The 27,805-nt window shown below is 38.8% G+C and overlaps 1 protein-coding gene across 1 annotated transcript in view; it reads right to left on the minus strand.

Annotated features, from left to right (window-relative positions):
- Positions 1-27,805, minus strand: part of LOC136885666 (uncharacterized) — a 158,282-nt gene that overhangs the window by 25,653 nt on the left and 104,824 nt on the right. Inside the window, exons 6-9 of the mRNA XM_067158362.2 lie at positions 18,974-19,150; positions 11,727-11,891; positions 7,795-8,022; positions 2,764-3,001 (exon numbers count right to left, since the gene is read on the minus strand). Coding sequence (XP_067014463.2) covers positions 2,764-3,001; positions 7,795-8,022; positions 11,727-11,891; positions 18,974-19,150 — 808 coding nt within the window. The remainder of the gene's footprint in view (positions 1-2,763; positions 3,002-7,794; positions 8,023-11,726; positions 11,892-18,973; positions 19,151-27,805) is intronic.

Here is a 27,805-nt window from a genome sequence, read left to right on the forward strand (position 1 = left end):
CTATCGCACAGTGGGGAGGTGGGTGCAGGCATTCAAACGGGCGACAGCTCACACAGCAGCCATCATTCAGCGCCGCTTACACCGGTGGGGATGGGAGGTTCTTTCACACCTGCCTTATTTGCCTGATCTGAGCCCTTGTGACTATGATCGAATCCCCAAAGTTAAGAAGCCATTATGCGGACAACGGTTTGCTAACAAGAATGACATCGTAACAGCATTTCAGAGAGATGTGTCACACGTTAGTGATACACATGCAGCGAATGGTATTCAGCGCCTGCCCCACCGTTGGCAATGCACAGTGGAAACCTTGGGTGATTATTTCGAAGGTTTGTAACCAGTGGAGACCTGTCCTTTGTACGTAGTCTTGTGTATTTGCTGTCTATACCATAATAAAGCAATGTTTACCAATGGCCTGTGTTCTGTCACTTTCCTACGGGAATCTCCTGAAGTCAGAATTTGTCTTTAGGTGCTATGCATAAGTACATGCCCTATATTTTCAAATACATATCTTAGATTTTCCGTGCTGTCTCCTGTTTGCGAGAAAAAAAATAGTTGCCATGACTTATGACTCGACCCTCGTAATGTCGGATATGTAAAGCTAATCTCTGGAGCTCCAGTGCAGATGTCAACATGGCGCAGAGTATTCAGTTGCCATTCGCTACCGATAATTATGATTAATTATCTACAGACCGATTATAATAGGTACCGAGTGATAGTGAAGTAGATATTTCTAATGATTAACGGCTAACACTAAACAGGGAGTAGCTGTAAAGAGAAATCCTTGCGTACTTGAAAACAATGAGTATAGGAACAGCACAAATACGGCATTCATACTATACTGTGTTTAGAAAGACTATTAAATGGAGCCACAAACGGTATTACTTTGAAAAGTACCACAACATCTAGACTACGAAGCAACCTAGCGAGTACATCTTCCAAGTTTGAGGTCGATATTTTGAATACATTTTGAGTTACATTAGTCTGAGTGCAGCAGTGCCATTTATTTCTTGGAGGCTTGAACTATCTGGTCTACATGGGGTAGTGGCCTCCATTTGGGGCCCGTCGTCAATATGTTAAGATGAAAGTTAGCAAAACAAAAACCATTGCAATGAAAATGAGTAGAGATAATCTGGTTAACAAATACAACTTGATGGACAATACGTAGTATGTCCGGAAAATACGTATAAAAGTTGAATAATAACTTTATTTGACAATTATTCAGGTATTACAATATGGTCTCCTTCAAAGTACTCTCCCTGAGACAAGATGCACTTCTGCCAACGCCGTTTCCACTGTTGATAACATTGTTGAAAGTCTTCAGTTGTGATGCTGTTCAGTTGCCGTGTCGTTTCTCCCTTGATTGCTTCCACATCACCCAAGTGCCGCCCCCGAAGCACCATTTTGCATTTCGGGAACAGGAAGAAGTCACAAGGGGCTAAATCGGGTGAATAAGGCGGGTGGTCTGTCACGGTGATTGAGCTTCGGGCCAAAAACTCACGCACAACGAGCGACGTGTGAGCGGGCGCAATGTCGTGATGAAGGATCCACCTGCCCCCTTGTGCCAAATCCGGTCGAACTCGGGCCACACGAGCTCTGAGACTTGATGTTGATGCGCTGTTCCTCAATCAGAGAGAGCTCCGTACCGACGGCAGGTTAAAACGGGTAACTTTCAACAAGCAGCCGCACACCGCTACTGACACGCAGAGCTCTCCGACTCGAACTGAGCGTTGAGAAGATTGGCGACAACAGCAGTGCCACCTGGCGGCGCCTCCACGATACGCGATACGTCACCCCGACGGATTTATACGTATTTTCCGGACACACTACGTACATTACAACAGTACAAGAATTCAAGTTTAATACCTTTGGGACAAGATCACAAACAAGGATGGAGCAGGGCAAGAAGAACTTAATAGAGTGGCCAATGTGTCTTAAGTCTATAACCTTATACATCCCCCGATCTGGAACAAACCAAGATGTCTTTATAAATCGTATCTGATTCCCATACTCACATATGGCCTAGAAACCTGCATCTTTGCGAACTGGAGACCTTGGTAAACTGCAGACCTGTGCAAATGAAATTTCTTGGGAATGCTGTGCAGAAAACATAGCACGATCATGTGAGAAATGAGGATGCTGGATCGTCTCTGGGAGTGGAGCACCCTCTGCAAGAAAAGCTGCAAGACTTAAATGATTCAGGCATATAAAGAGAATGCCAGGCACTTGAACACTACATGCACGTATGGAACAGACAGTCAGCGGAAGGAGAGCTGTTGGATGACAAAGCAAACAATAGGTGGACCAACTACACGTCGAAAGTAGAGGTGTGGACTGGAGAGATCTTCCATGGTTAGACAACGCTGGCTAGAGTTCATTCAACACCACCCTTCCCAGCAAGCTGGAAGGGTTACGAGATGATGATGATGATATGAAGTGTGGGCAGATTAGTATGGCAAGGTATTTCATGATTCTCACAAATTTAATGAAGTTGCCTGATAAGGACAGTAGATCTGTGCAAATCAGGAGGCATTATTTCTGTGAGCAGTGGGAGCCAATTCACTGGCATGGATTAATAATGCAGAGATGAGAAGGTTATCACAGGTTTACAAAGATGGGCAAGTGAGGGATTTTCTTGGCCTCGCAAACCTTATATCATATAGATCAGTAAAGAACACAAAATCACGGGACGTCAGATAAGAAATAACACAGGAGAGTGACACGAAAGTTAAAGCAACTGTAGACTCTGCTTGGAACCAAGCTTACCACTGTCATCCTTCTCCAAGCTGGTGCGAGCACTGTGATACTCCTCGTCAGACTCGCTGTGGCAACTGGAGTACACGCTACAGGCCGCTCTACTGACAGGCAAACACTCCCCAGATGAACCCAACACAATGAACCGTCCACGTCTTCCACCCATCGGGCTTGGAGGACGAAGTAAGCTCTTGCTGGATGTTACCTTTACCGGTGGTGGTGGAGGCGGTGGTGATGGGAGAGGTGCCACCTGCAGGTCGAAGAACATATTAACAAGAAATATATTTTTCTTTAGATATAACCAGGTCTCAGATTTTAAACTAAATGCTTTTTTCTTTCTACACGACTAAACTGAAACTAACTAGATATCTTTACACCTTTTCATCACCATCATCATCATCATCATCATCATCATCATTTCCCAAATCCAGTGTCCTGGGTGTGGTGTACAAGCGCTCGCCATCTTCTTCTCCTGTCTTCTTACATCTTCTGTTCCAGTACATCTTCCCATTTGTGACCTCTGTTCTCCACATCTGATCTTACAGTCTCTGTCCAGCATTTTCTTGGTCTTCCCTGTGGTCTCCTTACTATGAGATCAAGGTCAAAATATTTTCTGGCAGGTCTTTCTCTGTTCATTCTCATTATGTGTCATACCACTGAAGTCTGCATTTCTTTATGAAACTGGTAATAGGAACCTTGATACCAGCTACTTTCCTATTCACTTCATTTCTGATCTTGTCTTTTCTGGTAGTTTGGTTCATGGTTCTAATGAATATCATTTCAGTTGCTTGGATTCTACTGATGTCTCTAAACTGTACGTGAGGATTGGTACGAATTAAGTGTGGTACACGATTGTTTTCACTTTTTGTGGTATTTTGCAGTCGCAGAGAAGATGTCTGACTTGACTGTAGAAGTTTAATGCTTTCTGTGTCCTGCTGAGTATTTCCTTCCTAAAAATGGATGTATGCATGTATGTTCCACATCTCCTCTTAAACCACTGGAGCAATTTCAACTAAACTTGGTAAATGCATGACTTAATATCTGGAAAAAAATACTGTAGGGGTACGGCAGCCCTAGGGGAGGCAGTTATCAAAAACAACCAATATTAGTGTCAAATTCATAGTTTTCAGGGTTGTTGAAATGAATTATGACACCCTGATGCCGTTTAAGTCCAAGTACAGCCTCAGTCAGCAAGGGGTTTGAGAAGTGGTGAAAAAATGTCCAAAATGATTGAGATTAGTGTTGAATCCACAGTTTTTGGGGTTGCTAGGCTGATTTGGTAGTACCGGTGACAGTTGGACCTATATTATTCTTCTTCTTCTTCCATTCCCTTTTCCAGATTCTCTCTGGTTAGGGTAGTGTACCAAAGTCCTACACCTTACTCAATCTTTCCACCATGTCTCTTCTAGTACTTTATTGCTATCGACTCCTCTGTTTGCAATAAAGTCCGCAACAAAGCTCCGGCATCTCATTCTAGGCCGTCCCCTAGGCCTCTTTGCCGTCTCTGTATCCATGAATGTTTTCTTTGGTATTCTCTCTCCTGGCATTCTCATCATGTGTCGAAATCTTTTTAGCTTTGCTTTTTCAACCTCTAATAATAATAATAATAATAATCGTATGGCCTCAGCTACCGTGTGCAGACATTTCAATTTGACGCCATCTGGCTGTCTGCTCGTCAATTTCGACGTTCCGTTTTACTCTAGGCCCCCACTAGGTGGCAGACCGAGTAAACCGAAACTCTCTTGGGCGTCTATGGCTGAGATGTAATGAATTTTGTCGGGTAAACACCAAATGTGTCACCAGAGATCTTTAACATGCCGACATCGTACGACATGGAGTGTCGAATGGACTTTTTCCCGCCCTTCAAAAATCCGACTACCTCTGCCGGGTTTGAACCCGCTATCTTGGGATCCAGAGGTCGACACTCTACACTCCTATGCTTCTCCTTATTTCCTCATTTCATATTCTATCTCATCTTGTCTTTCCCTTATGCTCCTCAAGAACCTCATTTCAGCTGCTTGTATCTTACTTAGGTTCCGCTTAGTCAACATCCAGGCTGTTGAAGCATAGGTCAGTATAGGTTTATAATAGGACGAGTATAAAACCTTCTTGCACTTCATTGACACATCTTTGTGTTCCATACAATGTCTCTCACACACTGGTAGAAACTTGCAGACTGCTGTATTCTTAAGTCAATTTCTCCATCCAAATTTCCATCTTGTGACATTATGCTACCCAAATATTTAAAATTTTTCACTACTTCACTACATACCTATAGTAAAAAAAAAAAGGCAAAGTCATTCCGTACAGGCCATGAAGGCCCTTGGAGGGATGGAAGGTAAAGGCTTCCACTATCTGCAACCTCAGCACTTGATGGGGTAGAGTGGTTAGCTCTACCCCCAGCCGCCTTTGCCCCCAGGAATTAACCTGGTACTCATTTTTGGTGTAGGCTGAGTGAACCTCAGGGCCATGTGCACCTACGGAAGTGGAAATCTTGTTTCCTAAAGTTTACGACTTCCTGACGGGATTCGAACCCACGTCCTTCGGGGCGAACCGAGCACACCTTTACCGCCTCGGCCAGGCAGCCCCTACATACCTATAGTACAGCACGTAAATACATACAATTAATCTTTATTGTTTGAGAGGATCAACTACGTCCCAAAGAATCTGAGCTGCCACAAGGACAAAGTTTTATATGAAACTAAATAATCTAAAGGGCCGATGACCTTGATGTTAGGTCCCTTAAAACGACAAGCATCATCAAATAATCTAAAACTTAAACACACAACAAAATGTCCAAATCTATAAAAGAGTTTTAAAATCAATTAACAATAAAGAAATCTATTAAAAAATCATTTCAAAACAGTAATACAAATCCTAAAATGTAAGTAAATATTAAGAAAAAATATTCAAGCAGAACAGGGTAAGTTACTGTAACTAGTTTTATATAAAATACATGAGTTTTTAGAAGTTTTAATGTTTCAGGCCTAAGAAACCATGACATCAGGAAGTACAATGCACACAGTCACATTAAATACCAACATCACCTCTCATCAAAAATGGTGTCGTATTTAATTGTGTTACGATAATGGTAGTGTTCACACTGATATTTTGGACGCATGATGCTGAATACACATTATGCTATAAATCAAATGTTAATGTCTGTTGAACTTTTAAGATAAAACAAACAAAAACAGTACACCATTACAGATGAAGAGAGGACGGCCAGGTCAGAAAGAATGAAGAAGTTCCGGGAAGAGAAGAGGAAGTTGAGAAAATATTACAGCTAATATTGTGAAGACTGTAGTGCATATGGATTGATTTAAGTGCTCCAATGTGGGCATAAGCTATGTAAATAATAAATAATAAATAAAGTGGGGATAATGTGACTTATGTACAGCAGAATTATAATTCTACCTGAGCTCAATTGTGTGTTCCATAAACTCTTTTGTGCCTTAGTTAATTCTTTATACTTTTGTAGAACAGCAAGTAGAATGTAATGTTAATGTTACAGGAGCCCATGAACTTGTAAATGGCTGTCAAGAATAATAAAAGTGTTAAACAAGCTTACAAAAACTGCTTGAAGGTAAGAATATCCTAGTTGTAAATTATTCTTGTTTTCTGAACAGAAACACCAAGCAAGAAAAATGGGCAGAACCATAAGTAAACTCTAACTACTATACATGCATCCTATAATGTAGATCAAATGACAATTTGTAACATGTTATTGACTAAAAGAAGCCGGCCCCATGGTGTAGGGGTAGCGTTCCTGCCTCTTATCCGGAGGCCCCGGGTTCGATTCCCGGCCAGGTCAGGGATTTTTACCTGGACCTGAGGGCTGGTTCGAGGTCCACTCAGCCTACGTGATTAGAATTGAGGAGCTGATGGTGAGATAGCGGCCCTGGTCTAGAAAGCCAAGAATAACGGACGAGATAATTCGTCGTGCTGACCACACGGCACCTCGTAATCTACAGGCCTTCGGGCTGAGCAACGGTCGCTTGGTTGGCCAAGGCCCTTCAAGAGCTGTAGTGCCATGGGGTTTGTTTGTTTGTTATTGACTAAAAGAGAGTGAGGTTTTATGAAATGAGTTTCATGATGCACACGATTCTTAACCGTCACTTGGTTCGCTTGACGTTTCACTCACAATTTTATTCTTACTCACCGGTACACAGTTCCACTCAGGTTAAGAACTGAGTATAAAAACTTTTAATTTATGAACTGCAATTCTGTAACGCAGTGCTAAATGAGGAATGGTGCAGAAACAGAAAGTGGAGAGGCACCATACCTGCCCCCAACCACTGTCTGTTGGAAAAGGGGAATTGAATGATGATGATGAATTCCAAACTTAGTAAACTACTAAGGTAATTTTTTTTTTATAATTTGTTTTACATCACACCAACACAGATAGGTTCTTATGGCGACGATGGAATAGGAAAAGGCTAGGAGTGGAAAGAAGCGGTCGAGGCCTTAATTAAGTTACAGCCCCAGCGTTTGTCTGCTGCGAAAATGGAAGACCATTTTCAGGGCTGCCGACAGTGGGGTTTGAACCCACTGTCTCCTGGATGCAAGATGGTGGCTATGTGACCCAAACTGTGCAGCCACTCACTCGGTCAACTGAGTTAAATATGAGATTTTCTTAGTATATACTCTAGTAGTTTTACTGCAGTAAAATAATAATAATGTTATCGGCTTTATGACCTTCTAACTACTTTTACGATTTTCGGAGGTGCCGAGGTGCCGGAATTTAGTCCCAGAAGAGCTCTTTTATGTGGCAGTAAATCTACTGTCATGAGGTTCATGTCTTTGAGCACCTTCATATACCACCGGACTGAGCCAAAATCGAACCTGCCAGGTTGGGTCAGAAGGCCAGCGCCTCAAGCGTCTGAGCCACTCAGCCTGGCGAAGTAAAACAAGATAGAGCTATTACTTTACTCTGGTAGTTTTATGAAGCACAGTCTAGTATATAAAAATATTTACTGGTGAGATGGAGGAGAGGGACTATTCAACGTCTTGCCAGAAAAAATGTAATCTATTCTCCCGCACCTTTTCTGGTGGCGTAGAACTACAAGACTCTCCGATAGGTGACAGCCTCTTGCTTGCTGGATGAGGCGTCTGCTGTTGCTGTGGAGATTGTACGTGGTGAAGGTCTGGCGTGAGCTGCTGCCTGAATCCCAGAAGAGCTTTGTTCAGTTCCCGCAACACGTTGTCCTCCTCGTATTGGCTCATGGGCAGTCGCATGTAGTTTTCTGCATCCATACAACAGACACTCATCTGGAACAACAGAATGGTGTCTTACTTCTCCTGGGAGCAACAGAATCTTAGAATGAATTTGTTTCTGTAGAGAAGATATGCGAACGAAAGTGAACAATACAGTCAAAACTGGTTAAGACGTCCCTCTCTAGCGTGTTTCCCTGGTTATTATGTCCCAGTCCTTGTCCTATTAAGTACATGTTAAAGAAACCTGAAGAGCACGTTTACATCACTCTTTAGTACATTCATAACTCCCACCATAAGTTATTTCAATTCCCGTTCCCAGCCACGTTGCACACACAGTGCTCCAGCGACGACTGGCCTGGGTGAGGATTTGGTAGAGAATTTAATTTCATGGCCCTAGCGTGTTGGCCTACAGCTGCAGGGAGCATCAGTTTCAAGCCAGTCTTTGATGTGGTGTGTGTTTGTTTTGATCACAGGCAACGTATTGGTGCTTAATTTTACGTTCATAAGTGCTTTGTGTAAAACTGTACATAAATTAAGCCTACTGTACTTATGCATAGTGGTTTGCAGGACATTCAGTTATGGAGAAGCAGAAAACTAGACAGTTTATAAATGATAAAGAACTGAAAGTTTAATGAGAAAGCAGATGCTAATCCACACATGAAATATGTGCAAAACGCCCAGATGTCGACATTCCTATGATAACTTTTAAAATAATTGTAAGCGAGGAGTATAGTTCACGCCTCTAAGAACATTTTTCCTTGATGTTTTACTATGTTGGTGTTCTTAATATGTATTATTTATTTATTTCATTAATTATAATTTAAACACTTATTTCATTGTTTTCATCGTGATTATTTTTAGGTTCAAACCTAACCTTAAATTTAACAGTGTAATTGTTTTCAATTTTTTTAGCACGTTCCCTTTTTATAACATTATTTTTTTCGGTCCCCATGAAAACGTCCTAACCAGTTTTGGCTGTATTTATATAGATGCTTTCACAGCCCGTAATACTAACAATGGTTTATTTCCACTTTCAAACTCATTTTCTACAACACATAATACATTGAACTTTTGATAAGTGCGCTCGGCATATGCCGTGCAATAATGACGGCCACATCCGAGTACGTATTTGACCACATATGATTTATTCAAGGTAAAATTTTCCACCTATTCAATCAGTTTTTACATTACGTTATAGAGTATGGTATTAGTTTTGACCCTACTCGGGTTCATCATCAGCCATAAACATTCAATTACGCAATTTATTCAAAGTATCCTAAAACAATACATTTTAGTTAAAATAAGCAATATTACATTATCCAGCTTAAATGTTAATCATGAAGAAATACAAAGATAATAATACAAATATAAACTAGTGTGCCTTTGTAAAATGGCTACATTTGGAACCAATTACTATGGTTCTAAAGGTTTGTCTCTCATGTGAGTTTTTAAAGTATTATTTTTGCATAGTGCTGAATAAAGTGAGCACATTTGTGATGAAACTTCATAAAATAATTGCTTCAGAAAATGCTTTATAATTTCTAAGTACTAATAGTCTAAAAGCAAGTTTTTCTGGTAGATTCTATTGATAGTATGGCCTATGTTTTGGCCTGTTAAGTTACACAAAGACAAAGACACCTTCGTACAGGCCATGAAGGCCCTTGGAGGAGTGGAAGGTAAAGGCTTCCACCATTGCTAACTGCGGCACATGATGGGGTAGAGTGGTTAGCTCTACGCTCGGCCGCCTTTGCCCCCAGAAATTAACCTGGTACTCATTTTTGGTGTGGGCTAAGTGAACCTCAGGGCCATATGCACCTCCGGAAGTGGAAATCTTGTTTCTTAAATTTTATGACTTCCTGACGGGGATTCGAACACAAGTCCTTCTAGGCGAACCGAGCACGCCTTTACCGCCTCGGCCAGGCAGCCCCTGTTAAGTTATACACTATTTCAAAATGTTAGCATATGTATGTCATTGGGGTAATATTGTAGTAAAATTTGACACTTTGGTACGGTACTGAAAGTTTTTTGATTTGTGTCTTTCATTAGAGTTCTAATAATAATATGGCCTTGCTGATATTGAAGTGAGGAGAATAATTCATGTGCTAATGTAAACAAATAAAAAGATATCATTGAATAACTTCCAGTAGAATTCTGAGAAGCTGAATGCAAGCACTTTTAAATTGAAACAAGAAATAAAGTGGTTCAACCTATTCATTACAAGGAAGATAAGAAATGTAATGTTACATTCTTATTTGATTAAGAGCGGGACCAGTTTTGACCACTATTCTGGGTCATCATCAGCCAATTAAATAAAAATATAAAACAATGCATGGGAAAACAATAGGAAATGCATTGTTTTAGGAAGTCTATATCCTTTCCTAATTTCTTGTTTCAATTTAATTGTGATACAGTTCAATACGGAACATTGTGAAATTTTTATTTTTAAATGCAAGCACTGTGCGTGGTGGTTGAATAAATATTTATGAGAAGATTGAAGTGTCAGTTCATTGCGGAGCAATTGGACCTTGCGCGGCAGTGTGTGAAGCGTGGCTGACAGTGTATAATAGGTGGAAAATTTTATCTGAATAAATCATATGTAATCTCAGTTCAATGCAGACGAACCAGAATGAAATTTATAACTAGAGACGGGAATTATAGGCACGAATAGGTTAGAATGCAAACGTATTTAACCAAGGCACAGGTGCATGTTACCCGCATGACGGTTCTGCGGTGAGATTTGCATATATATTATCGGTCTGGACAAACAGAACCCCAAAAATTTATGGAATTCCCCGACATAACTGTAGAGCGGCTGGATTACACTTGCGCCTTCTTTAAATACGTTTGCATTCTAACCTATTCGTGCCTATAATTCCCGTCTCTATTTATAACCCTTAACATATTTGACCGGTAAACAACCTCTAAGGAGTATGAAATTTAAAAAAATAACAATAAACTTATTTATTACAACTTTGAGAGACAAGAAAACACATTTTGGATCGAGAAAACACTGTCATTTCAAATTTTTAAAATGTATGACACTAAGAAAAAAGCCAAACCAGTGACAAAAAATCTTTTTAATTACTTTCTAAGGTGTTCTTTGTATGTTTTAAATTTGTCTGTTGTCAATTTTAGATATTTATTTCAGCTGAAGATGTCTTTAATTGAGACAAAACATGTCCTAATTTAATGTAAACCTATAATGTGTTAGTCCTGAAGGGCTATAACAAAAAGTATTGAAAGGCAGAAAACTCTCTCAATCAGAGTAGAGTAAAAGTCAATCCAGATCCATAAAATGAAATTCATAAACTGAATCCTGGATGCAGTGATGTATCCCTGTGTTTGAACATGAGAGTGGCGGATTTTCTCTGGAGTCGAGCCAGGGAACAGTCATGTTGTGGTGGCCAGCAGCCCTGTGTTCATATCTGTCTGACCGCAGCTGCTGTGCGAAAAAGCGAAAGTAAGGCAAGCTGTCAATCAGGATTATCACCTGCCTCAGGTAATACCGGCGAGCTGCACTACCTATTGTGAGGACAGACATAGACTTTGTAAATAGCAATTATTGGAGTGTAGTTATTCATGGTTGAATATAATTGTGTGTATACTTATTTGGTCATCCTAGAATTAAATTAGATAGATAAAGCAGACAGCTTTTTATTCATAACAATAATAAACCACCTCCATTTGTTCCACCGTGGTATGCAAGCCCTGTCCTTGTCCTGCAGCACAACCTTCTTCACTCTCATGTGGTTACCTACCAGAGGTGGTTGAGAGACGACTTCCATAACAGCTCGATGTCTCGGTCCAGTGATCCGAGTTGTCTGCATCACTCCCTCCACTGCCACCACCTCGTTGTCTTCTAGAGCCTCGACACAGGACAGCATGGTGAGCAGCTCAGGCTGTGTGCAGAACTGCAGGCACTCCTAAAGTGAGAGTTATAAACAATAGTCACATATATATAGATTAGAGAATGAAAAGGAGTGTGGAGAAAATCAAGGCAATGGTGTTGACTAGAGGAGAACAAAAAGAAGGGAAAAGTACTGAAAAAATTGGGAGACAAGATCTTAAAAATCATGGAAGGCTTCAAGTACTTGGGAAGGAAAATAATGCAGGACTGATCACAGAAATCAGTAAACATACACAATTTTTTTTTTACCAGACTGTGAAGAATTTGATTTTACCATTTCTCAAGCAACTACCCCATGTGGTGGTGGTGGGGGGGGGCGGTAGTATAACAGCCACGGTATCACCTGCCTGTCGTAAGAGGTGACTAAAAGGGGCTCTTAACTCGGGAACGTGGGTTGACGACCACGGGGCCCTTAGCTGAGTTCTGGCGTTGCTACCACTTACTTGTGCCAGGCTCCTATCTGACCTCCCTTGCTCAACTCTTGTTCTTTCCTGACCCCGACGGTATTAGAGCACTCAAGGCCTAGGGAGTCTTTCATTTTCATGCCCTTCATGGCCCTTGTCTTTCTTTGGCCGATACCTTCATTTTTCAAAGTATCGAATCCCTTCCATTTTTTCTCTCTGATTAGTGTTATATAGAGGATGGTTGCCTGGTTGTACTTCCTCTTAAAACAATAATCACCGTCACTACCTCTACCCAAGCAATTCTGCCAAAGTACCATATTTACCTCGATACAGACAGGCATTTTTTCGAAATTCTCAAATCCAAAAATCAGGGCTAATCTTAAAATTGCAGATAAGGGAATACTGTTACACCACATGTGGGCCAATATTTTTATGGTGCATAGTACACAGCCACACTCGAGGGAATAGATTGTCAGTATAACAACGGCCACATAATAGCCAATCCATAGCTCCCGCTGCGGATCAGTGCTAGAATGTCGGCCTCCGGATCCCAAGACAGCAGGTTCAAACCTGGCAGAGGTAGTTAGATTTTTGAAGGGCGGACTAAAGTCAATTTGACTCTCCACCTCCTACGATGTTGGAATGTAAAAATTCTCTGGCGATACATGTGGTGTTCACTTAACAAAATTCATTAAAACTCAGCCGTACATGGCCAAGAGACATTCAGCTTACTCTGCCATCTAGTGGGCCCAGAATAAAACAGAATGTTGAACATTTGTTTTTTACAAGTTGCTTTAAGTTGCACCAACACAGATAGGTCTTATGGCAACGATGGGACAGGAAAGGGCCGATGCGTAATTCCTGTTCCTATAAAATAAAATTTGCCCTAATTTACCCACTTCAATTCCAATTTTATCTTCATATTATGATCCTTCCTACTTTTATTATTATTATTAATAATAATAATAATAATAATAATAATAATAATAATAATAATAATAATAATAATAATAATAATAATAATAATAATAATAATAATAATAATAATAATAATAAAAACTTGAAAGATTTTAAGTACTAGAAAGAAGAATTATAAGAAAAATATTAGGCCCTCTAAAAACTGCAAAAATTTTGAAATTAAGAAGTAATAACAACATTTATCAGACCATAGAAAACATATCTATAACTGTATGGAAGAAGAGACTGCTATTTTTTGGACATATTTACAGAATGGACGACAGTAGACTAACCAACAAGATCTTCACGTATCTTCGGAAGAAAAAGTCGACAACCACCTTGATTCAAGAGATCAAAAAAGACTTGGAAAGAAACATCACAGAAGAAGAAGCAGTAATGGAAAGAGAAATTTTCAGGAAGAAATTTTTTAAGATGGAAGGATTCCAAGGGAGGGAGGCAAAGAAAACCAGCACAAAGAAGTGTCTCAGAAAAGAAAAAAGCAATATAGTGAAACAATGAAGGAATAATAATAATAATAATAATAATAATAATAATAATAATAATAATAATAATAATAATAATAATAATAATAATAATAATAATAATAATAATAATGTTATTGGTTTTACATACCACTAACTACTTTTACAGTTTTTTGGAGACGCCAAGTTGCTGGAATTCTGCCCTACAGGAGTTCTTCAGCAATCCAGTATATCTACCAGCTCGAAGCTGATGTGTTTGAGCACATTCAAATACCACCACACCGAGCTGGGAATGAACCCACCACATTTTCTCCTTTTAAAAACTTCATCGAAGCTTATTCTTCTACTAATGTCATTCCACGACATTTCTCCACTGTCAGCTCGGAACATACCGCTTATTGGACATTATAAATTTTGCAGCTAACTCATTCCTGGTTGGCAGCGTTTTGCCCCAGTGTGCTAAGTTGGGCTCATCAGTTGGAAAATAGCACGCCTACCAAGACACATGGCTAGTGCATACCGTGGAGGCCACTGCGTAGGCTACTTGAAAATGATAGTACTGGTAAACAAATTTTAAATCTGGAAACAAATTTGAAATATGCAGAGCTTCCACTTCCATTGGTTCACATACTAAGTCATCTTCCTGAAGATCAACCTCTGGAGCTTCAAATAGATAAAACTGGAGGTTTTGTAACTCTTTCCACTGCGGTCCATAATGTTTCAATAGAAGTTGGTGGATGTCATTTAGCTTTGCAGCACTTATCACAGTCGTAGGAAAGATGTCAGAAGCCTTAAGTCCATTCTTAGCAATGAACTTTCTTACACTTACATTAACTTGGTGATTCGGTTCTCCTTGTAATTTAATGTTTCCTTTGGTTTTGAATAGTATAAACCTCTTGCACAAGTTGAAGCTGCCATGCCAACTTCCAACACTCTTGAATACACGCTTTGCACACAAGTATGAAGGATGAGTTTTCCGTCTACAATACACACTCTATAGAACTCAAACCTTTTAGCAGGCACTCTCTATCAGTTATTCTAATTCCTACTTCCTTTTCCTTTCTCAGATTTTTGAGTTTACCTGAGCGTAAATACAAGTATGAAGAGGGGAGCTCTATTAACATAATTTCTTTAATTTCAATATGTCATACATAGCATGATATGCCTCAACAAGGATCCTGAAAACTAGCATGTATCAGCAACAACATAGACTAAGAATGATCATAGTACCTGTTAAACAAGCTACAGAACCTCTATCTACTGAACACAACGTTCCCCGCAAAATTGCAGCCCAACAATGCACCTTGATTCTATCTATACAACTGTTGGACATAATGATGGTATACTGCATAGATATTTGAACTTGACACCAAAACCTCAGTGACTCTTTATTCTCTAAAAACTATACCCTATTTCTAACCTCAGCTATATAATTTTTGGAATAATGGCATTTATGGGACTCCACCATGCCAAAGCATTTCATTGTACCATATGTATATATCTTAATATTAGTATTATATTAGAATAAGGCATTCTTGTTTAATTAGTTTTTAGTAATGTTTTATTATGTAAAATCGCTATTAAGCAGGTTCACCAACAGCTGATGATGACCTATTTACAGGTCGAAACTGGTACTGTTTTAATGTAAATAATTCCAAACATTATGTAAAATAAAGTATTGATTAGGTGAAAAACTCATCCTTCATACTTGTGTGCTTAAATTATCAATACGGACAATGAAGCTGATAGATTATAGTACACGCTTTGCTTCGCTTTTCCAGTCATTCCATGATTCTACACAGTTTCTTCATAGTCCTTTGGTTCCACAATGACATTATTTTCTCACTTCCTTCTCCACTCTTGCAAACACCCTGTCTGGAGGAATGGATGAATGCCCAATTACAGGAAATATGAATTGTATACTTTGTACTGAAGCAGCAGCATCGCAGTGAAATTTTCATTCTACCTACCGCAACTATCTGTGATGAGCTATTCATAGATGTGCTGCACAAAGTGTGATAAACAGCACTTGCTATTTCATTTGAGCTTATGGAGTACTCATTTTCTGTCCAACACTATGAGTATACATTGTCCTCGTAAAGTATTGTTTTGGAATGACCGCGTCTACTAAAATAGGCAGACTGGTCTGGAACCTTTGGCAGAGGAAAATTTTTCTCACAGTTGTATGAAAAAGTAGGCTAAGAACATTAAGTTCATGCTGTCTTAAAATATCAAACAATACTTTGTATTTCATTCGATGAACTCGTTTTTCATTGCTGCCTGATTTTAAAGTCTCTTTTCCACCTTCAATCGTTCTCCTATTTCAATGCACTTTGAACAAGCATCTACTCTTGGGGTCCCAAATCCAATATTATAATTAGTGTTAAAAATATTTCTAAAAAAGCATTCCTTTACTTTATGCACACTTTGTTGATTGTAAAACCGCCACAGTTTCTTTACGTTCAATTCTGGAGGAAAGTACACCCGGATGCTCTTTGATCTACAATAATGACTTTCTTTTGCTCTGATTGACTCGATGAATGTCCTTTCAGCTTTTCTTTTTTTTCTGAATTAATTTTACTTCTCCTATCTCCACCTCTATTCTCCACAGGAATTTTACCAGCCAAAATGTTAATTTTTTCAGTACACCCTGTACTCTGTTTTTATTCAGACCTAAGCATTTTAAAAATGTATCTCTGAAAACAGGAATTAGGGATCCAGTTACTGAATCGCATATTTGGTAATTGTAGGTTACATTTCTCCTTGTTCCTTTGGTACCCTTTGCTTCGACCACAGCACAGTGTTTGAGAATGAAATAATCCTGTTGAATTTTATTTCAGGAACTGTAATATACCTCGTGAAATTTCTTCATGTCATTCATTCTTACCTGAGCGTACTTGAGCTTTGTCGAACTGTGTCCCACATGTTGTTGGTTCGGGAAGACCATTGGCAGAATAACCTTTCTCTCTTCTTTATGTTTTGCTTCCACATTTCTAGCTGCATAATTCGTTTCTTTGATTCATGAGGAGCCACTTTAGAAGCATACTGATTGTGGTCTGACATTATATTCATCAAAAACTCACTCAGAAACTCACTTTAAAATCCTTCAGTCTAATCTTGTTATCAACACAAAACCAGCATTATAAATGAACAAGGTGCCAATTATTGGCTCTAATCGCTTCCGTCACAAACCTTGTGACTACTTTTATGCTTGCTCATTGGCTAACTATATATAGCGGCTTTTGAACCTAAGTGTATATATTAATAGTGTGTTTTGAACCTCACCTCAATATTTAAATGCATGAAACTAGTGGAAAATAGTGGATTTTCCTTCTAAGGGTACTCGATTCATATGCTCATGACGAAAACGAACAGGGGTGTGCAATAAAGGCAATATTGAAAAGAAGTTGCCATAGAGGGTTTTGAATCTAGACGATTCATGCTACTGAATACAAAAAAAATAACTTATAAATGTGTATCACCTATTCACCAAGGACCACCTTATTTTAATTTAAGTGCCTCTCATAGATATGTTTGATCAATCAACCCCAAGACAAGTCAAGAATTAAGAAGAAAATACAAGGACAATTGCCACACTTTTAGCATAATTATAGATGTAGTTCACTTCTTATGAATTTCAACTTGACATTTGAGCGCTACCTTTTGCGGAGGCTACGTGAATTAGTATACAGCCAATCATAGGCTCCGAGAGAGGGCGTTAGACTCTAGTTCCGGTTACCAGCGCTGTTGATCTGTAGTTTACTATAACTGCTATCAGCTGTGTGTTGTATTGTGCTCAGTTCTCTCCACGGTCTCTCCGTTCACTCGGTCATTCTTTACAAAGCACCAACAATGACAGCTAAAAGTAATGAGTTGATGAGTGGTTGAAGGAGCACAATATTTCGGTTCGTGATAAAGAAGCCCTAGTACCCAGTTTCTGTGGTGGATGAAATAGCCGGGAGGCATGGGCATAAAGTTGTTCACTTTCCACCACACCATTGCCATTTTAACACCACAGAACAGATTTGGGCCCAAGTGAAGGAATATGTAACCGACTCTTCACAGCTTCAGAAGTTGAAAGACTTCTTTGAGAAGCTGTAGGTCGTGTAAGTGCAAAAGACTGAAGCAAGACTGTGAAACACAATCTGAGATAAGTGAAGCTTGGGAGAGGGGAAGTATCACAGACGATTATGATGAAGATGTTATTATTTTGTTATGGTCAAACAAGAGTGAAACCTCAACAGATGATGACAATGGAATAGTGACACAGAAATGAGTGGTGTATTCTCTTTGTAGAATTTTTCCTTCCTTAGGAGAAATTTAATCGATTAGCAACGCGAGCTCTTCTAGATGGTGAAAAGAAATTTCATTTCATCCTCTTGCGTTTTACCTGTTCGAGCATTGATCTATTTTTATCTTATAGCTTTATCCTAAATATGTTACATGTTATTATTGATCTTATGTGAGTCATGCATGTCGCTACAAAGAATAATTGATTCTGGACTTATGTTCGAGTATTGTGTGTTGTGAATCAGCTGTTTGTACTTGTAACAATTTGGCACCAGTGTCTGACTTCCGGTTAACTGTCAAGCCGAAATTCATAGAAACGGAACTATAGTAAGTTTTAATGTTTTTCTTCCACTTTGTTTTTAACTGTATTGTTTCACATTCACACATAATTTTATGAATTAAGATTTCAAGTCATTCTAACATGGCGACATAAGTTGCCACACATGCCCCATTTGTTTGTGGTCATGCGGAATCGAGTGCTAGCATGCTGGTCCACACTAATCCAGACACCGCTCGCGCACAATATTATGTGACAGTCAAGCTGAACATTTGAACTCAGATGTAATTGTTGCAATTATGCTGACATTCTGAAGATTTATCATTTAAATAAATAGTTTAACAATATTCACATTTTAATTTGGAGCATCGAATGACTCAAATATGTATTCGGTTATGTTCGGTGCGTCCATTAAAAAAGTCCTAGGGAGAACACTGCCATCTATTTTGATTTGCCGTCCCATGTGTCAATTGACGCCAATGGCGTGAAAAGTGTCTTGAAGAATGCAGGGGCACAAGTTAAGATGGTGGTGATAATGGCATGGAATAGTACTGTTAAGTGAATCAAGAAATGTCTTCGGAATTCTCTTGTAAATAAGGGGTTGCATTGAATTCAAGCTAGTCTTATATCTGGATCAATCACTCTTGTTTTCCATTTTTTCTAGCCAGCTCATCTACAACCAACTTACTTGTGACGTTCCTTCCCCCAGAACACGACCGCCAAGGTGACTACTGGCAAAGCAGACGTGTAGTGCTCCTGCCTCGGCACGGTCCAACCGCCCTTCGTGTCTCACCAACAGCGGACAGAGCGGCAGTCCACACTCCAGCCAGTCTTCTATCGTCAGCCAGTCACGACCTGTCATCACCTGAAGTTTCAAACACAAAGATCTTTAAAAAGTGGAGATAGATATTTGAAGAAATATTTTTCAAAGTAAAATTCTTTCAAACAGAAGGCACTCATAATAGGACAAACAGACTCGTGTTTGTCCTTGCTTCGTCTTTCCACACTGACTGTATTCTATTATGTGTTTCTATCTTTCTACGAATGACTCACTTTCATAATACATTGAGGACGGGTCCCGAATGGAGGCTACCCCGTGTAGACTGGATAGTTCAATCCTTCTAAAAATAAATTACACTGTAACTCGGAAAGTATTCAAGATACTGACCTCAAACTTAGAAGATCTACTCACTAGGTTGCTTAGTAATCTGTACGGTGTGATACCTTTGAAAGCGATACCATTTGTGGCTCCGTTTTAGTCTTTCTAATCACAATGCAGGAGGAATGCCCTGTTTGTGCCTTTCGTGCACATATTGTAATCAAGTATACAAGGACTTCTCTTCACTTTACAAAGGAAATTTAATTGTCCTCCTATTCAATACATATGCATCTTCATCCTTAGATGGAGTAATCTAAGTCATACATGTCTCAACTCATTTGAGCCATCTCCAGTGAAAAAAAGGGTTAAAAGTTTTAAATAACTGATGCTAAAAATATGTTAAAACAACAATGAAGAAAAGAATTAAAACAATGAGTCACATACATATTACCTGGCCTTTGTTTTCTTCTCAAACATAGTTTCTCAATTTTTCACTGCCCTCTTGACTATTTGTAATTGTGACTCAACGAAGACAGACTGTCATTTTAAATTTTTAGCACAGAGAAATTGTCCACATTTTTAAATTTTAACACAATGCACGTTTTAGATTAAGAGGTCCACAACCTCGCCATAATCACTTATTGTTTTAATTACGTCTCGTTTGTTTTCATTCTTTTCTTCTTTGTGTTTTAACATATTTTTAGCATCAATTAAGTAAAAAAAAAAAACTTTTTGTTTTCACTGAAGATGGCTCAAACAGGTTGAAACATGCATGACTAATATTACTCCATCTAAAGATGGAGATGTGTATGTATTGAATAGGACAGATTAAATTTCCTTTGTAAAGTGGAAACTATCAATACGGAATGATTTTTAATGGTCTTGACGGTTACACCCCATTTAGTGTTAGCCGTTAATCATTAGAAATATCCAATTCACCGTGCTCAGTACCTATGATAACGGGTCTACATATAATTAACTGCAAATATTGGGCCTATGACCTTCGATGTTAGGCCCCTTTAAACAACAAGCAAGCAAATATCAGTATCTGTCAGCAATTGAATGCACCACGCCATGTTCACGTTCAATGTTATTTTGTTAAATATATGAAGGTTTAAAGAAAGAAATATGCAGCGATAGTGATAGTTTATGACTACACCGTTTGGAACTCATTATCTCGCTCACAATTATATCAATGATCAACGAAATATGAGGTGCATAAAAACGAGAATCCTCGTAGCCCGTCACCTACTGTCAGCTGAGACACTACTAGAATTCTCCAGGCTTGTCACCCATGTGGCACATCAGCAAGGTAACGTATGCCGTTTCATCAGACTGCGTATAAATTAATTTGTCGTCACATAGCGCATGCTGCCAAGGGGCACGCAATCTTGACAGTTGTCTCTAGGTGCAAGATTACCCGTGTTTTCATGGTTACAACGATCGTAAAAGTGGAAAAAAAATATCGGCACTAACATAAATGATCCTACTACTCCATGATATGATGGCAAATAGTTCAAAATCTAGTTAGCAGACCGCGCAACAAGTTGAAAACTAAGCCAGTATGTAAAAATGGAGGTTTCCACAGTAATACGGAGATCTCCAGGGCTGGTCTTCAATACCTCCTCTACCTGCTTCCCGCCACTCACTCCTTTCTATGTGATGCGCGTGCAAAGGAGCAAACTTTGACACTCCAAAACAGGTGCTAAATATACAACCGGGAATCTCGAGAGTCACCCACTGCCACCTCACGACCTACTGGAGTCATTTAGTATACATTATGTGCCGTTTCACAATTCTTTATAAGAGCTAGAGCAACAAAGATGGAGTCTCTGCGGTCAAAATCTCAAATAAAATACATTTAACGTCAGTACGGGCCAAATTATAAGTCTTTTCGTCAGTCGGTTACGGTAATAGCCGCGTTTAGAAGGCGCAGAAAAAAATGACAGATGGACATTATTTGAAACCATTATTCAAGAAAAAAGATGCTCATCTTTTATTATCTAATCTGACTTCGGTGTATTAAGAAGACGTAAAATTCATTTTAAAGGAATTATCCAGCGGAGCGATATATTGGAGATTTGGAAACGAAGATTAATTCCCGACTACACGCTATTTTGCGGAGATCAAGATTTAAACGCCGCGCGGGAGATTTAATACGAGAAACAATAAGAGATAACATATACTACTGTGGAACTACGTCACGCAGTGACGCAAGCCCTTGATGAAATTTGCCCGACACCGTTTAACATTGAAAGACACTTACGGACCAGTAATTGAATGCATTTAGGCTGATAAAAGACGGCGGAAAGAAATTTATTTTCAAATCAGAATATACCGAATATATGTCTTAGACAATTCTGGACTATTTATTGATTTAACTGTGTCCCAGTAAAAACCTATGCAATCTGAGCAACGCAAGAGCTATAGTACTTGGAAAATGTCAGCAATGAGTCAAATATTCTATCATTGTTCTGTTCCATACGCACGAGTCTTCACCATGGGTCTGTAAGGAAGCAAGGCGATGCTGCTTGGATCCTGACGAGGCGAGACGATGTTGGCTGTCCCGGATGACCATTGAGCGATGATGAGAAGCCACGATGTACCCGACCACTTGTGGAGGAACCAGATGACCAGTTCCTAGTCTCAGATGACCGGAGAGGAGGAAACGCCGAGACCATCTTGAGCAAAGCTAAGTCCAATATCCAAGTCGTTTTCGTAAGTAAGAAGATATTATTTCTTTATTTGCTTGGTAATATTTATTTGTGCGAACACAGTGCGTAAATAAACATCTAGCTAAATTGATTGGAAGTAGGTACTCATCCGTATGAAACGTCAATTCCATTTGTAGGCGTGGTCACCAAGTGATGTCCCGATCGTAATGTTTTCCAGAGATATGCGTGAAGAGATCGCTAAAATTATTATTATTATTATTATTATCAGTGATGTGTAAAGAATGAAGTAGGCATTTATATCTGCGTGTCCTAAACTTAAGCAACGTCAAATTGTTCGAGATCATGCATAGGATTTGTGTTATGAAGGAATGGCAGTAGACTACTCTAAGTTACGTTAAATTTGGCACTATGACTGTAGTAAATAAAGTAGGCATTTTAGTAATGTCGCGGCACGTTGATGTGCAAGTCAAGGTAATGAATTACGTGATGAAGTGATAGTGTGGTTATATGAAATAAGAGTAATGATTAACGCGTCATGGATATGATATAGAGTTGTTGATTATGTATGATGGTTGTAGTTATTGTTTCTTCGAGAGAGAGTCATAGTTGCATGAAATAAGGTCTCGTGACTTCAAATGTTGTAATTGAGAAGGTCACTGATTTCTCGCCAATTCCACGCAATGATTCTAAGCCTACGCATTTTATCTAGCTCAGGACATGATCTCGGGACGTGTTGTGCAATGTTTCTTTTATCCATATTAAGTTACCTGGAGAAGCATATGCTTACTCTGGATAGATTTGAGCCTTCACTGATTCGCTTAGGAAGATCTCGAGAACTCTCACTGAATAATTACATTTCTGTATAAATTTCAATCTATAGGCCGATCACTGGTGACCCAGATTTTCGAAGGAGAATCATTTTCTTTTAGCTGGAGATAGTGTCATCCGATTAAGTAGATTTTCCATTGGTAGCATGTGTTATTATAACCCTGTATAACCAGAGTGGTGACGTTTCTTGCTACTTCGTACGCACGTAGTCTATGTCAATAAGATAAGGTCATATTACCTTAAATTCATGAATTAAATCTTGCGAAGATGTTACTTATTGGATGATTACGGCTTACAATGGACGTAGCTTAGCTCATGATGTGTAACACAAGGAAATATGAGTGTCTAAGAAGCGACTAGATAGGCAGAGATCAATATTTAAGACGTAAAACATATACGTGTGTACTTGTCAGAACAACGCAAGAAGAGTTTATAATAGCCTTATTGATAGTCTTAAAACTACAGACAGCCAATCAGTCAGTGAAAATTTAAGTAATGTGACGGTTTTAGAATAAATGTCAGGTGTTAATTACCATAATCTAATGCGTTTTCCAAGAATGGTTGACTTAAACAAATGGAACTCCATTTCTTGACTGAACAATAGCTCAGAAATTCCATATGCGATTCTTTATTTCTCAAAGGAATACAACTAGAAAGACTGTAAATAATAGTTGATAGGAGTTTTCTTTTCTTTTCTGTGGATGCATCCTACATTTTTAATGTAAATAATTTTCATGTTTTATTTTCTTGCCAAGAAGGCACTTGTAAATACTATTAGCTGTGTTCAATTTAATTTATTTACTCATCACCCAACTCGCTAGGTGAATTGAAAGAGAAGGATAGGGCAGTTTCTTTTTAAGAATCTTCCCACATGTTACATGTCATTTACACTATTAATTGATGATTTCGGAGATGAATGAGTACTAAGAAAGGAAGCTATTTAAGCCGAGAAGGCATTCAATCATTTAGGGTGAAGTCGAAAGACGTGATTTTTCCAAAGTTATCGACGGACATGGATTACTAGGTCGACAATGAGTCACTCATTACAAAGGCTACTTCATTGGTAAAATTTTGAAATAATTTCTTGAATATCTGATTTAATATTTAAATAAATTTTGAATGGTGAAACCTAAAAACTCTTTCTCTGTGTTCTTAGCATAAGGATTAGTTGTAAGACTGTAGTAGTAACGATCGACGACGATTTTCTTAAGAATTAATGAGAATGGTACCTAACTAAATACGAGTAAGAGACGTCTTTCTGCATTAGTTAGAGAATACCGTTGATTGACCTGAACGTTTTTCTGTTGCGGAACTCACACCCGTAGAACTCGGTCACCGGATTTATTAAAGTTAGAGCTAGTCTGGATCTCTTGTGTCCTTGCCTGGACGCGGGAACGGCGCAATTACGTTTGCATAAGTCACCTTGAGAGCGGTGAGTTGTTTTTGCAACAATTTGTAATTACTAAATGAACATGTCCGTGAAGTATGGTGCAGTTAAAATTGAGACCAAGGCAATTACAAACTAACTGTTTACATTGCTGTGGCCTTCTTTGACATTTTTAGCCCTGCGGGCTTCACCAACAGTGAAGCAAGGGTTACCTACCACAGTACTCCTAGATGAATCCAGGCATTCCTTCCACTTATCCTCACTTGTATCTGTTCTATCCCTTGGTTGACTCTGGTCCCTTCCCCACCGCGATCGTATTAGCTTTCTGGTGCTTCGCTTTCTTTAGCGGATACCTTCATTTGATGGTAATGGACCTCTTCTTTTTCTCCTCTGATATGGCTGAATAAAATATTCCTCAATCAGATTGGAGACTTACAGATGTAAGTGTTTGCTTGTAAGTCTCTTTGTACTTTATCCATTGTTTGTTCTTCAGTGTCATTTTCGAGTAGAAAAAAAAAAAAAGAAGGTAAACATCATTTTCATTTCTTGGGTGGGGGTGAGGGAATCCATTGCAAAACATTAGGGTTAAGGCCACTACACATAGAAAGCTATGCTAACCTAAGCTATTCCAAGCTAAAGTTTACAGATCGCACATGCGCACAATAATTTCTTTTGTTGGCATCTAGCATGTGTCTGGCTTAATACAGTAGCTATTATAACTTTAACTCCGCTTTTTTCACTGAAGATGAGATGAAACATGTTTGACTATTATTAGTCCATCTAATGATGGAGTTGTGTTATGTATCGAGTAGGAGGACATATTAAATTTTCCTTTGCAAAATGAAAGACAATTGTTGGCAAGAAATAAATGAAACTCTGGAAGTTTATTGTATGTATCATTGTTTTCACGTGCATTTTTACCCTGCATTCTTTAATTTTGGTACTTCATATTCAGTTGTTCTTAATATCATCCTCAGTAATAGAGAGAAGCTCACGAAACTGTTCCTGATTTAGACAAAAGTAATTTTTAGTTCTTCAACATTCCTGCTCAGTGCTTAATGGAATTCACCATGAATCATTCTCTTTCTGATTTCATGTATACAGAATCTTCTCCTCTTTTCATTTCTTTCTTCATCTTACAAAACTGTGGCCAATAAAAAAAGCCTCCTCTTCAATTGATCACTCATCTCTAAACAAGGTTCCTAGCATAGTTTAGCTTACCTTTTTATTTGTGACATAACACAACATAGCTTGGCATTGCTTAGCATAGCGTAACATATCTTGCTGTGTGTGGTGTCTTTAGAGGCTCCCACTGTTCCAGCATACCAAGCGACAAAGTGTTTCATATTCATCTACTGAATACTTTGACCAATAGATTTTGCAAAATTATAGAAGACTCAGAAAGTTCAGAATTCGCATCTTACCAGTGTGATGTTTTCTCTGATGATAAAATAGACGGTTCTAAGATTGATGTTTCTTGGAGTAAAGTTGTAAATTTGAAGAGAGGAAGTGGTCAAATAAACCAGAACACCGTCAGCAAAGTAGCGTATGCCGTTTCATCAGAGTCGTGAAGTATGATGTTCTCCATGGTTTCCCATTTTCACACCAGGAAAATGTTGGGGCTGTACCTTAATCAAGGCCATGGTTGCTTCCTCTCTAATTCCCCTTTCCTATCCTATAGTTGTCATGAGACCTGCCTGCATTGGTGCGTTGTAAATCAAATAGCAACTAAACAAGTACTTAACCCTTTCACTCCAGTCGACTGCTGTAGCATTCGTGCCGGAGCTGTGCCTCATAGCCGGTCGACTGCTGTAGAAGTAAATATGTTGGAAGATGGTCCGCCTAGTCAATACTATTTATTTATTTACCTTTCACCTTAACATCTAGTACATGTTTCGAGAATATTATGCATTCTCTTCCTCAGCTAGTGGATTAAAATTCAGTATACAATAAGACCTTACTAAAATAGTAAAATAATTAATCTTGTACAAATCCAATTGAACTTCGCAAGATAGTATTACAATTCCAAGGACACCGTAAATTCACATCATTATACGACGCTGTGTCCAATATTTTAATTTAAATAGACATCATTTTAACACCCATTAACGGTGGATATCGGCAGGACTTCAAGTTTTAATGCAATTTCATTCATTCCTAACTCAACTTTTTTGAACTACGCAAGGCAACTTCAAGGATACTGTGAATTCATATCATCACAAGACGTTGTATTTAATTAGACATTACTATATTGTGTTTTTAATTTGTACTTGACAAAATGGGATTTTAATTCTATGTTTGTACCATCCAAATTTTTAAGTGTTACATTGTAATACTCATTGTTTTGAATTTTTAATGGGGGCCCCCCCTATTTTAGTAAGGTCTTATTGTATACTGCATTTTAATCCACTAGCTGAGGAAGAGAATGCATAATATTCTCGAAACATGTACTAGATGTTAAGGTGAAAGGTAAATAAATAAATAGTATTGACTAGGCGGACCATCTTCCAACATATTTACTGTTACTAAGTCAATACGGATCCAATCCCGACCATCATGGTCAAGATTATAAATAATGCTGTAGAAGTTGCGTGTCTTTCTTCTGTTTTCCGTTTCGCTATGATAGTCTGCTGGGGAGGTCTCTTGTGGCTGTCTTGGGAATCTATCGTTATGGCTATGATTATTAGATGACAGAAGTAACCAGCTTGAAGACGAAAGCAATGTGTCCGGTATGCTATTCACTTCGCACCTAGTTGCTCCGCTGTACTGACGTGCTTGTGCTTCTCGATTTAGCTTTCAATCACTTTGAAATTGTGAAAGGCCTGATGACGGAGGAAAGATATACTGCAGAGGAAGCTCTTGCCCCCATACTGGGTAATAACTTTGAAGATGAAGGTGATGATGATGATGATGATGATGATGATGATGATGATGATGATGATGATAGCGATTTATCATCTGATTCCGAAGGGGGAATGACTTCAATCACACCTTCTACTTTAAGTATGTTTTCTACTTCAGTTACTGCTTTATCGTCTACAAGGTCGGCCTACTTCGACGATTCGAATGAAGATGAAGATAGTGAGGATGAAGACCAGGTGCCTGAACCACCAAGCAGAAAACTAAATTGGAAAAAGAAGAATATGAATCCGAAAAAATATAATTTCAACGCAGCTAAATCCGGACTGAAAGATTTAGTGCTAAATTTCTTTCAGCTGGTTTTTAACATGAGTATCATAACTCTTCTGTGCAAGGAGACTAATAGGTACTTTTCTCAGAAGGTGACTGCAGGTGGAGTTCCACATTTAAAATAAAATAAAATAAAATAAAATAAAATAAAATAAAATAAAATAAAGTACATTTAACCTCTTCCTGTTCTCTCCTCATGTCGCGAGGCGTATGTGGACGAGCGAGTGGAGTGAGACAAGTATCCCGTACAGCAGGATCGGTGAGCCACTCACTGCTTGTGTCCAGAGGGTCACGCCACCACACTCGCTACGCTGGACTGAAAGGGTTAACACAAAAATTATT

This window comes from Anabrus simplex, chromosome 14, assembly GCF_040414725.1.
Source record: "Anabrus simplex isolate iqAnaSimp1 chromosome 14, ASM4041472v1, whole genome shotgun sequence".
Classification (NCBI taxonomy): domain Eukaryota; kingdom Metazoa; phylum Arthropoda; class Insecta; order Orthoptera; family Tettigoniidae; genus Anabrus; species Anabrus simplex.